The sequence below is a fragment of the Micropterus salmoides genome, unplaced genomic scaffold, assembly GCF_014851395.1.
Source record: "Micropterus salmoides isolate LMB-PRFRI ecotype aquatic unplaced genomic scaffold, ASM1485139v1 Ms_hic_scaffold_14, whole genome shotgun sequence".
Classification (NCBI taxonomy): Eukaryota; Metazoa; Chordata; class Actinopteri; order Centrarchiformes; family Centrarchidae; genus Micropterus; species Micropterus salmoides.
In genome coordinates this window covers 22,512,705-22,525,619 of record NW_024040485.1, presented here as the reverse complement: position 1 = coordinate 22,525,619, position 12,915 = coordinate 22,512,705, and the positions used below count along the sequence as shown (strand labels likewise).

Here is a 12,915-nt window from a genome sequence, read left to right as displayed (position 1 = left end):
CAGTGTGTGAATGGTGAATGAGATGTAGTGTAACAGCGCTTTGAGTGGTTGCACAGACTAGAAAGGTGCTATACAGAGCATTTTACGTATCAGTAAGCACTAGTTCTTCTCATATTGACATACTTTAGACAGCATCAATGCAAACTATGTGACACATTGATAAACTCACAAAGTCCAGTGCTTCATGGTGGCGTCATTATAACTTAATACAACTAACAAAATTTTCAACTGCCCAAAACTGTCTAGCATCTGAAGCTGCATGTGGGCCATGTGGCTGCCTAACAATGTTGGCATGTACTTTATGATGGTTCATTGACAGAATCATAACTGTATACTGACAGTTTTCTCTTCTCTTTTCTCTTCACATTTTGAAATAACTTGAAGAGTATATATACAAATGTAATATCTAGTTATAAAGATATTTTCCCCTATTTGATTACATATTAGATGTCTGTGAAGGTTCTCAGTCATCCAGGTCATAGTTATCCAAAGAAGGTTGAGGTCAAGGGCAACTGGACTTGGTAGAAGTCCAAGAAACTTCTTCAGTTCAGAACTGAAGAAATCTCTCGGATGAGGGAAGACTTTAACCATCTTTGATCACAAATTAGATGTTTTTACCCATTTCATCTTTATCATTTGCTTTCTCTAGAGAAAACGTACTAAGACTAATTACACAATTACACATGTCATTCTGAATAAAACTTTTACTTTGCATCAGAATACTGGCCTTTAAAATAGAAATGATACTTGACATCCTGCTCCTTTAACAGTAAAACATGTCAATTTTAAACTGATCAATGCTTTTTACCCCTGTGGTGCATTTCTTTGTATTATATTATATTTTAATAGTACTGTACATGTTCCTTTTATCACAGTGACGTCAGCATAGCATTTGTTCTGTATTTGATCAGTTTTTTTGGGTTGATTTACAAACTTGATTAGAAACTAAAATATTGGATTTGTCTCCGCTCTCATATGATGATCACTGTTTTCATAACAGTGGGAGCCATTTTTCATCCCTAAAACAAGAAAACAAGGACAACTCCAAACTTTATAATCTGGTGAAATTCTTTGCCTGCTCACAATGACAGTGTAAACATGCTGATGTTTACCATGTTACCCATCTTAGTTTAGCGTGTTAGCATGACGACAATTACTAATTAGCAAATCATGGGAATGTCATTAGTTTTACAGTTTGGTCACAAACCAATACAAATTTTGGCCTGAAAAGTTAAGAGATCATAAAGGGTTATTATGCGTCATCCTCTGAGACCATGGATATCTGTACCAAATTTCAATAGACTCACACCACTAGAAATGCTAGAAATGATACAAAGACACAATGACCAATTAATACTGTTATTTGACTGAATTTTAACCGCAAAATGTGTTTTTTAGAGGCATTATCTTATTCCATCTACGCACTTAACAGATTGCATTTATGACTGTTTCAGTTTAAAGGCAGCTCTCTTGAGACATTTTGACTGGTCATAGTCTAATAACATTAATAATCTGTTCTATTTAAGTGCCTAGTGAGCCATGACAGCATAAACCAGCAGCCATAATACCAGGACCATGAAACTGAAGCAGCTAAATTCTTTCCTACTAAACTTTACCTATTGTAAAATATGCGCCATTAAAAAGGCCTAGTTTTAGGACTGAATGAAACTATGCCAAGCACCTTAGGACCCAGCAGACGCACAATAGTTGTTTGAGCTGCAACTCAAAGACAAATTGCATGACCACAAACATGGGTGTCATTTACACTGGGAATGCTGGGGACATTTCCCCACCACATTTTGAAATGGCTGGTTTTGTCCCCGTCACTTTCTGAAAGCATTTGTAAAAAATGTATAATTAATAATAATGTTTTGAAAAATATGTAATTTAAATATAGAAGAAACAAATGTGCATTGTCCAAAATTGCAGCTGATTACAGCATTATATTCTGTTATATTTTTATATTTATGAATTGTCACCTGCCAGCGGAATGTTTTGTTTTGTTTCCCTTTGTATAAATAAAGACATTTCCACCGTAAATTGGAGCAGAAAATGTCTCCAGATGCAGGAAAACATGTGTGTGATGCTCCAATTTTCTGGGGGAGGACCCCCAGTTCCTCGGCTCATATTTCTATGCATTCCATATTTCCCTAAAATAGTGTTTATAATCTTCCTGTCTTGTTATCGTGCACTGTCACATCTTCTAACACCAGTCTGAGCCCTTCTGTCCCCACCACTTTTCAACACAAATGACGCCATTGACTGTGTTTTGGTCATGTCATAATACTGACCTCTGATCACAGCAGTCTGGACAATCAACTTGAAATCTGGACTGTAAACAGTCACATAGAGTTTTGTAGAAAACATTATCTGAGAAGTCAAATGCTTGACTATGCTGGGCTTTTCTTAAACAAATTAACAATATCCAACAAGTGTTTTGTAGAATGTTGATAACCCTCCTCTTAGATTTGTTCACAGTGTGTACTGCGGTGTGTACCAAAGTGGGAAAAATCCTGACAGCAAAAGAAATGACAGCTTAACATTAACGCATAACATTGGTCTGTGTACTTGGTTTACATATGTAAGGAACCTCGTTTGACCAAGATACATTTGCAAAAAATTGACTGATCTGACTAGAGCACACAAAGTCTCTTTGTACATTTGTGTGTTGGCTCAGCGCAATGTTTACTCTTTCTTAACTTCTTAGCACTTTGGGGAAATGCCCACAACAATTATTAACTGGTCTGGATCTGAACTAGGCTCTTCGCTCTGCTTTGTTTTGCTGATTCAATTCTTGACAAAATGTCCGTGAGATATCTCGGATTTCTTCTCCTGGTTTGGTTTACAGGGGTGCTACATGGTAAGAATATTAAATTAGTCTTAATTTGTTAATAGATGTTTGTATATATACTTTTGTTTATCATCGTATTTCAGCACAAAGTGCAGCACAGCCTTGTACGGCTCCCAGCCTGAGGTATGGTTATCTTGTCCCTGAACAACACACTTATTTTCATGAAACCACGCTCACATACTCCTGCGATTATGGACATAAACCAGCAGTGGAGGGATGGTGGGCGACAAGCACATGTAGAAATGGCACATGGTTTCATAAACCACAGTGCATAGGTAAGTGTTTCATAAATATCTCTACTTTGTTGTCTGAAGCTGCTTTGAAACCTTTAAATTCACGGTGGTCATGCAATTTTGTCGATGCCTGAGGAATAACTCTATCAATCACCAACACATAAAAGATAAAATGAAAATAGGAAGACAGATTTAATGAAAACAGAATAATCACAAGAACATTGCAGTAATTATATACCTCCATATATATATATATATACATTGTACATTGTAACTTCAATTATATGGCATTCAATTTCATATGTATGTATATATATATATATATGAAATTGAATGCCATATGTCTTGGAAATTATATTCCTGGTGAGGGGCTGAGCAAGTTACAACCAACCGTTGTCTTTGAAGAATTTATTTAACACAAGAGAATAAACAAAGAAGTACTAAAACACATACACAGCTGGGGGATGCATCATCATTTATACAGTCTAGGTTTCTATGTTTTGGGGAACAGAGATCCTCTCTCAGCCTTGAATGAACATTCCATGAGAGTAGAGGAACAACAAGAGAGGGAAACACCAAAACAATCTCACAGCTCTGACCTAAACCTTAGTAAATGTGGACAGACCAACATAAGGAGTATAAGAGAGGAAAGGTTAAGGATAAAAACACAATACATATCTATAACACTAATAGTAATAATAATGATAATATTAAAAGATCCTACATAAAAGATTAAATGTAAGGGGACACAATTTTCTGCCATAACACTATGTAATTGAAGTTACAATGTCGACAAATTTATGGAACATTCAAGTATATTCACTTTACTTTGAATTCTGAACCTTTGATACCCTATATTGTTAATGCCTCCAGATATTCAAATAAAACTGAAAAGGAAATATTCCCATTTTGTAACCTGTGAAGAGGGGTCGAGAGAAGTAGATTTCATTTCATGTTTAAAAAGTATCAATGTTATACATTCATAAAAGTTATTCTGAAAAGTCTGAAAATGTTGATTGTAGTGTCTTTTTCATCAGACGAAAAAGCCTGCCTTCCACCAACTGTCCCCAATGCAAAATACACTGAAAACCAAAAAGGTTGGTATGAGGACGGACATAAAATAAGGATAACATGTGAAAAAGGATATGAACACAAAAACAAGACTGCCACATCCAACTGCATGAATGGAACATGGAGCTCTGTGCCGGTCTGTGAGAGTAAGTCTGTCAGATGTGTTACTCCTGTGAACTGTGAAAAACAGGGACCAGAATAATATTAGTATCTAAATCTTAAACCCTTGTCACCAGCTACATCATCTTGATAAATACTACCCTTTCCAGTGCCTATTCATGATTTTTTTTTTCTTATTTTCAGAAAGTAGCCAGTCATGCCATGAGCCTCCTAAAATCCCCCATGCAGTCATCATTCTTCAGAGATACCAGGAGGTGTTTGCTGTAGATTCAGAAGTGCAGTATGAATGTGAAGATGGATATACTGTAGAGGGAGCAGACAGCAAAAAATCCATCCTTTGCATAGCTGGAAACTGGACTGAAGCCACACCGTGCAGTAAGTGGACAATGTGCTGAGATATGCAGTGATGAAAATACAATGAATCAATATTTAGATTATTATTTTGGTTAGCTGCTTATTTAACAATAAGCAACTAATCAAAATATTAAAAATATTTAAAGAATGTTGCAGCAACAGGTGCATTTCACTACAAATCTTACCTGGGAAAACTAATAAGTAATTTAATTTTCATTTATTTATTTATTTATTTCTATTCAACCGCACTCCTTTGGCAATGTTGTGAAAATGGAATCAGAGGACAACAAGACATTCTCGAGACAGTGTGCAAGCCATGCAGAGCAACAGGAAACAGCAAAACATTAGTACAATAATACAATTATACAACAATATGACAATACGACAATCATAATGTTGATCTTGATAAAATGTTAAATGATGCAGTTACAACTAAAACATGAGCCATGAAGCACAGTGTTGCAAGACAAAGCTATAGAAGATCATACCACATTAGTTAAAATGCCATGTAAAGCTAACCATTTGTAACAGGCAAAGGACATGGGACAAGTTAGCAGCAAGTTAGCCACTGCAACAACAATAACAAAATTAGCAATGTATATTTTGTAGATTACAAAGGTTTGCACATCTGACTTTTCAAAAGCCAGGCCTTGAGACTTCGTGTGAAGGTTTGGTAGGTGGCACAGTTTATAGTTTTGTTTCTAGAAGACAGGTTTACAACACTGATCAATCGTGTTATAAAAAGCTTAAAGGAATAGATCAAATGAGAGATTTGTGAAAGGTGTCACTCAGAGAACCCACAGAGAATCAGCCAGCTACAGTTTCTCTCAGTTCTACAAAGATTTATAGCAACTTTCCTCAGTGTTTTGTTTTTTATGACCCACTATTTTAAGATGCCCTGTAGAGTTTGTTTGTAAACAACATTTCTGTTTGTATTCAGTGTTACTCACCAAAATGCATTGTGTGTATCCTTGAGGTCTAACAAACTTCCACCTAAAACTTTAGCTTTAAGTTTGAAATCTGGATTGTTTACATCCATGTTTACTGGCGTTTAACAGTTTTCTTCTTTTTTGCCTTTGTTAGCACGTTGCTGCGTTTCTTGGTATAGTTGAATAAAGTGAAACCATGGTCAGGAATGAGTATCTTCAAATTAAAAAATAGTGGCAGTCACATACCTAATAATTTTTATTAAAATAATTAGTTGGTAAAACTCCACACGGCACCTTTAACTGTTTAGATTCACTCTCACCGTTATCAGCTTATTAACTGTATGGTGACAATGTCAGTGTTGTGTTTAGAGCTTGTTTATGATGCCTGTAAGTGGTAAAGACACATCAGTTAATAAAGGTTTATGTAATTAACAACAGAGAGATAACCAAAACATTTTGTCCAGAGACCAAGGAATGAGCTCCATTTAAAGAAAAAACCCTCTTTTTGTGATGCTTAAAAGGGAATATATTTTATTTTATTTTCATGTAATGGGTTTTCCCCCTCAGGACCAAGAACATTTACTGGACATGGTGATTCAGCAGTGGTGGGAACAGGTGGGGGACACACTGCATCTGCTGGTAGTGGGACACAACCTGCGGGTGGAGGTAAGTTATTGATCAGTATTAAATATAAATCTGTATCCATTTATCTAATCTCTCCAGAAAATATGTATATACTGTAATTAATTTATTTTTCCACTTCGGCGGAGGAATCAGACCCGGTACTGGACATGGTGTATCCACTGGGGGAAGAACAGGTGGGGGACATACTTCATCTGCTGGAATGGGGACACAACCTGCTGGTGAAGATAGTTTATTGATCTATTTTAAATATAAATTGCAATATCTATTTATTTAATGTCTCTATAGAAAATATATAAAATGTATTTTCCTTTATTTTCATTTAGGTGAAGAAACCATACCAGGTACTGGACTTTTTTTACATGTATGAGATATGAATGAAGAATGTGATGTGGGGATAGATTGGGTTTATTAGTGAGGCTGAGGAAATCAAAATGTGGAGTGAAATTTATAGGTGGTAAACTTTTCTATGACAGCTCAAAATATTTATTTCCATAAAACCTTTTTTATTTTTTATATTTCAGTCAGCAACTGTGGAACACCTCCCACAGTTCCTAATGGTGATGTTGTAAAAACTGGTCACATGTTTTTAACGTACCAGTGCGGTTCCTTTTACACACAAGTGGGTCCAGCGGCAGTGGTTTGTTACAGTGATGGCACATGGTCAGAAGTACCCACCTGCAGAGGTATAAACAAGTCAGTTTTAAAGGTCTATCAAAGAGGTGGGCTGGGAAAATAACAACACATTTTCTATTTTATTGTTTTGTGCAGCTACCTTCTGTTCTGTGGAAACAAATGAATATCCAGCCTTAGAACCTGCTGGAGTAAAATTTCTAAAAAATGGTGAGAGTGAGACATTCAAATGTAAGGATCTCTGGATGTTTAATAATTATTCTGTGGGCTGCTGTGCTGATGGAAGAATGACGTTTACCAGATGTAAGTATCACTATGAGCTCATTACATATAAATATGCCATTAAACAAATACAGCAGTTTTGTTGTTTTCCCTAATCATTGGCAGCTAAGATAAAGTGTGTGTGTATTCCAAACACCAGGAGACCGCTATACTTGTGAGGTCCAAAAGATTTGTTGGGACCAAAATGCTGGACTTGAGGGCTTTTTGAGGGTCAAGACTTGGTTTTAGTGTTAGAGTTAGAATTAGATTAAGGTTAGGTTAAGGGTTAAGGTTAGGATGTAGTTGTGATGGTTAAGGTCTGGGTAATGTTCTAGGGCAGGGGTCGGCAACCTTTAACACCGAAAGAGCAATTTGAACTCGGTTTCCACGGAAAAGAAAACACTGGGAGCCGCAAATACTTTTTGACATCTAAAATGAAAAAAACCCGCATTTATTTAAAAGAAACAACAACAACAACTTCCCTTTCATGCTGAATGAATTCTTGAAAAAATAATAACAATGTCTGAATGTCTCTTTCAAATAAATTAAAAAGCTGAACTTAAAATATCCATGTAGCAAACAAAAGCAAAAAATGCCGTGAGCCGTCATCCTTATAGTATCGCCTTTGGGCTTTCAGAGCATGTAGCTGAGCCTTGACCTGAATTTAAAAAATAAATAGAAAAAAAAAGCACTGTGTCACTAAAAAATGAAAAATAAATATTTGCAAAATATCTGCATAAATATTTATTTTACCTGGTTAATGGGACTTCTGCTCCTGAACCTCTGCGCACAGCGTCTGCAAATCGGGGCTGTACGAAGTCACTTTCATCTTTACGCAGGACCGTAAGCTGTCATCTGTGAGGCGTGAGCGGTGTTTGTTTTTAATGTAGTTCATGGTAGAGAATAGCTGCTCACATACATATGTGGATCCGAAGATGGACAGGACTCCAAAGGCGTATTTCTTCATGTTCATGTAGGTGTCGGGGATGGCATTCCATGTTTCAAACACGAGGTTTTTTTTAGTAATTTATTTTCTCAAGCCACTCGGAGCCGCAGTATAAGGATGAAAGAGCCGCATGCGGCTCCGGAGCCGCGGGTTGCCGACCCCTGTTCTAGGGAATGCATTGTCAATGATGGGTCCCCACAAAGATAGTAACGCAAGGCTGTGTGTGTGTGTGTGTGTGTCCCAGAGGATATCTGCAAAAACTGATTAGCACAATATTCGGTCATATATATTCATTCGGGGGGGGGGGGGGCAACTAGCTTGGCTCTGTCTAAAGGTAGCAAAATAAGCTTGTTGGCTGCTGAGATTTTTTTGTTTACTTTGCACCAAAGAAAAGAAAGACGAGGGGAAACATGTCCAGCTACAGTATTATATTATTTTTCATTATTATTATATTATATAGCTGATTCACTATAGGTTTCTGCACTATGATTTAAAAGTACTGGTCCTCTACAGATAATTCAATGAACAAAACAATACAATAAAACAGAAAGAAAACTGCAGACATTTAGTAAATCAGACTTCACCTCCCTATCAAAAGTCAATAATCTGCTTCATGTAATCACAGCTGTGCCTCTTTGATCGTTTTCAGGTTGTAACAAGTTTCAGATAAAGACGGTGAGTTTTACTCCTGATTATACTTTTTAAAGAAACACTGTATTTGATGTTTATTCCATCTTGAAATGTCTCACATGAAGCACTACTAGTATTTTATTTTTATTTACACATATAGGTGGATAGAAAAAGTCTACACACCCCTGTTAAAAAGCCAGGTTCTTATGATGTAAAATAATGAGACAAAGATAAACCATTTCAGAACTTTTTCCACCTTTAATGTGACCTATAATGTGTACAATTCAATAGAAAAACAAACTGAAACTGAAAAATAAAAACCTTACAATAACCTGGTTGCATAAGTGTGCATATACAGGTGCTGGTCAAAAAGTTGATTTATTTCAGTAATGCCATTAAAAAAGTGAAACTTGTATAATGTATACGTTCATTCCACACAGACTGATATATTTCAAGTGTTCATTCCTTTTAATTTTGATGATTATAACTGACAACTAATGAAAACCCCAAAATCAGTATCTCAGAAAATTAGAATATTGTGACACCTGGTGCCACACTCTAATCAGCTAATTAACTCAAAACTCTCAGTCTAGTTCTGTAGGCTACACAATCATGGGGACAACCCGGTCTCACTCCCAAGTCGTCACATATGGACGCTTGGTCAAGAGCCATAATTGTCAGTTTGTGACGCACTAGGGATCCCTTTGACGTCATAGTTCGACGTATTGAGGGAAGCCCTGTTGTGTCAGTTTTTGATGGTAAAGGCAAGTATGATATTTAAGAGAAAAGACGAAGTAAGAAGGTGATTGGGGTGGATAGAGGGCCAGAACCCAGACCTTGAAGCAGGAGAACAGGGTTTGTGTCCCGTGCGAAACAAAACATTAAATGTTTTTATTTAGGCGAGTGAGGTAAATTGACATTAACGTTAGTTAACTTAAGTCTTAATTGACATACATAGCTATTTTAACCCAAACCATGATCTTTTCCTAACCTTAACCAAGTAGTTTTGTTGCCTAAACCCAACCAAGTACTTTCTGTGCCTAACGAAACTGCAACGTTTCACGACTTTAATTATGCGCGTTTCAACATGGCAATGTATCGAAACGTTACGTTTTATCTTGAAAGTGTAACCGGATATTGCATATTTATTGTTGCTAAGCGTTGCTAACTTGACTGTGGATCCGTAAACGTCAATAAACGTCAATTTTAAAGACTTGGGCTACCCAAGTCTTTAAAAAGCAACGACAAAGGGCCTTGACCATGCGTCAGACATTTGACGAGTAGGGAGTGAGACTGTGTTGATGGGGAAGACCTGTCCTAAAGACGACCATTGACACCTTGCACAAGGAGGGCCAGACACAAAAGGTCATTGCTAAAGAGGCTGGCTGTTCACAGAGTGTCCAAGCACATTAATAGAGAGGCGAAGGGACAGAAAAGATGTGGTAGAAAAAAGTGTACAAGCAATAGGGATAACCGCACCCTGGAGAGGATTGTGAAACAAAACCCATTCAAAAATGTGGGGGAGATTCACAAAGAGTGGACTGCAGCTGGAGTCAGTGCTTTAAGAACCACCATGCACAGACGTATGCAAGACATGGGTTTCAGCTGTCGCATTCCTTGTGTCAAGCCACTCTTGAACAAGACACAGCGTCAGAAGCGTCTCGCCTGGGCTAAAGACAAAAAGGACTGGACTGCTGCTGAGTGGTCCAAAGTTATGTTCTCTGATGAAAGTAAATTTAGCATTTCCTTTGGAAATCAAGGTCCCAGAGTCTGGAGGAAGAGAGGAGAGGCACAGAATCCACATTGCCAGTGTAAAGTTTCCACAGTCAGTGATGGTTTGGGGTGCCATGTCATCTGCTGGTGTTGGTACACTGGTTTTTCTGAGGTCCAAGGTCAACGCAGCCGTCTACCAGGAAGTTTTACAGCACTTCATGCTTCCTGCTGCTGACCAACTTTATGGAGATGCAGATTTCATTTTCCAACAGTACTTGGCACCTGCACACAGTGCCAAAGCTACCAGTACCTGGTTTAAGGACCATGGTATCACTGTTCTTAATTGGCCAGCAAACTCGCCTGACCTTAACCCTATAGAAAATCTATGGGGTATTGTGAAGAGGAAGATGCGATACGCCAGACCCAACAATGCAGAAGAGCTGAAGGCCACTATCAGAGCAACCTGGGCTCTCATAACACCTGAGCAGTGCCACAGACTGATCGACTCCATGCCACGCCGCATTGCTGCAGTAATTCAGGCAAAAGGAGCCCCAACTAAGTACTGAGTGCTGTACATGTTCATACTTTTCAGTTGGCCAACATTTCTAAAAATCCTTTTTTTGTATTGGTCTTACGTAATATTCATATTTTCGGAGATACTGAATTTGGGTTTTTCATTAGTTGTCAGGTTTAATCATCACAATTAAATGAAATAAACATTTGAATGAATTAATATTTATTATAAGAAGTTACACTTTCCACTTTTTGAATTGAATTACTGAAATAAATCTACTTTTTGATGATATTGTAATTATATGACCAGCACGTGTGTGTGTGTGTGTGTGTATATATATATATATATATATATATATATATAAAAAATAAAATCCCCCTCTCACCCCATCCGGGGTGATATGTGTCATCCTCAAGCTTGGGTCCTGGGAGATTGTGGGTTCTGCGCAGTATCTTAGCTGTTCCTAGGATTGCACTCTTCTGGACAGTGCTCCGATTACCACTGGCACCACTGTTGCTCTTACTTTCCACATATTTTATTTATATATATATATATATATATATATATATATATATATATATATATATATATATATATATATATATATATATATATATATATATATATATATATATATATAAAAAACTTTGTTGTTCATTACATTTAACTGAAAGTGTTTCTTAAACCTCTGTCTTGTAACCAGAATACTTGCTAAGACTGGATCACCAATGGGAAGATACTGCTGCCTTTGGATATGCTCACCACCGACTGAAAACAAATGCCAGCCTGGAAACTTTTGAGAAACAAAATTATATTAACTATAATATACTGGCTATCACGCACTGTGATGGGTTTTTCAAAAACCATATTGATCTATGGATGGCTACATACTGTAGGAGCAAACTGTCTGGTCTGTATGCCCAAGGCTCCAAAACTATCTTGCTTGTAAGACTTACCTGATTAAAGTATTCAACTGGAATTTCAAGACTAACCTTGTGTCTGCTGAGTTCTTGTGTTGAAGTCATGCCCCAAAAGTAATCTGTCTATCCTTTATCCATACCTGCTTATCCTGACCCTGTATGCACTCCCAGGGGGAGTACCATCTGTACAGGCTGTCTGTCACAGCCTTAATAACTCAAAAAAAAAAATCTTTAAATTTTATTCATCATGACACAATGTTTTAAAAAGAGCATTGCCACCGTTTCAGATATTTAAATATCCATTAATTAATTCAAATGTCTGTGACTTCCATATAACTAAAATCCACCAGCAAAGCAACTCCAGGATTCAACGGTAACTTTTAACTGTTTTTCCACTCCTTCATTACTAAAAACAGATTATTTCTCTATGAAAAGGTTATTTAGTTGGGGTTTTTTTTAAAACACACTATGTGATTTAACAGCTGCATTTAAAATAAGGTTCTTGCACACATACATCAACTTCTAATGCGTCCTCATTGTGCTCATATGTACTTAGTTTAAAAAACAGTTGCAAACCCAAAACATTTTATACAGGCTGTACACAAATTACAATATGTTTAACTCACCAGTGATTCTTTGTATTATAAATTAACCTATGAGTATGTATGTATTTAGTTTGCCAATACATTTTTTATGTACACTGCTCAAAAAAAAATAAAGGGAACACTTAAACAACACAATGGACAGGGGTTGGACAATGAAACTGAGACGCCTCTCATTTTAGTGTGGGAGGTTTCATGGCTAAATTGGACCAGCCTGGTGGCCAATCTTCATTAATTGCACATTGAACCAATAAGAGCAGACTGTGAAGGTCCAATTAGCAGGGTAAGAGCACAGTTTTGCTCAAAATATTGCAATGCACACAACATTATGGGTGACATACCAGAGTTCAAAAGAGGACAAATTGTTGGTGCATGTCTTGCTGGCGCATCTGTGACCAAGACAGCAAGTCTTTGTGATGTATCAAGAGCCACGGTATCCAGGGTAATGTCAGCATACCACCAAGAAGGACGAACCACATCCAACAGGATTAACTGT

General features: G+C 37.1%; 1 protein-coding gene across 2 annotated transcripts; it reads left to right on the top strand.

Annotated features, from left to right (window-relative positions):
- The first annotated feature begins 2,699 nt into the window (after nucleotides 1-2,699).
- LOC119902340 (complement factor H-like) lies at nucleotides 2,700-11,701 on the top strand. 2 transcript variants are annotated; one of them, XM_038718460.1, is made up of 11 exons: nucleotides 2,700-2,860; nucleotides 2,935-3,126; nucleotides 4,122-4,301; nucleotides 4,459-4,650; nucleotides 6,126-6,224; nucleotides 6,329-6,421; nucleotides 6,527-6,544; nucleotides 6,725-6,886; nucleotides 6,972-7,136; nucleotides 8,690-8,715; nucleotides 11,601-11,701. In XM_038718460.1, the coding sequence occupies exons 1-11, from the start codon at nucleotides 2,803-2,805 to the stop codon at nucleotides 11,610-11,612; spliced, it is 1,197 nt and encodes a 398-aa protein (XP_038574388.1). In that variant the 5' UTR covers nucleotides 2,700-2,802; the 3' UTR covers nucleotides 11,613-11,701. The 2 variants fall into 2 exon arrangements, with proteins under 2 accessions (XP_038574388.1, XP_038574389.1); XM_038718461.1 differs by lacking the exon at nucleotides 2,935-3,126 and having other exon boundaries at nucleotides 2,714-2,860.
- The last annotated feature ends 1,214 nt before the right edge of the window (nucleotides 11,702-12,915 follow it).

What these genes read in the sequence shown, in the direction of transcription:
- LOC119902340 (XM_038718460.1), top strand. Translation starts at nt 2,803, where the DNA reads ATGTCCGTGAGATATCTCGGATTTCTTCTCCTGGTTTGGTTTACAGGG. An exon ending in TCATAAACCACAGTGCATAG is followed by an intron (nt 3,127 to 4,121) that starts GTAAGTGTTTCA and finishes CTTTTTCATCAG; the next exon opens with ACGAAAAAGCCTGCCTTCCA. An exon ending in AGAAGTACCCACCTGCAGAG is followed by an intron (nt 6,887 to 6,971) that starts GTATAAACAAGT and finishes TGTTTTGTGCAG; the next exon opens with CTACCTTCTGTTCTGTGGAA.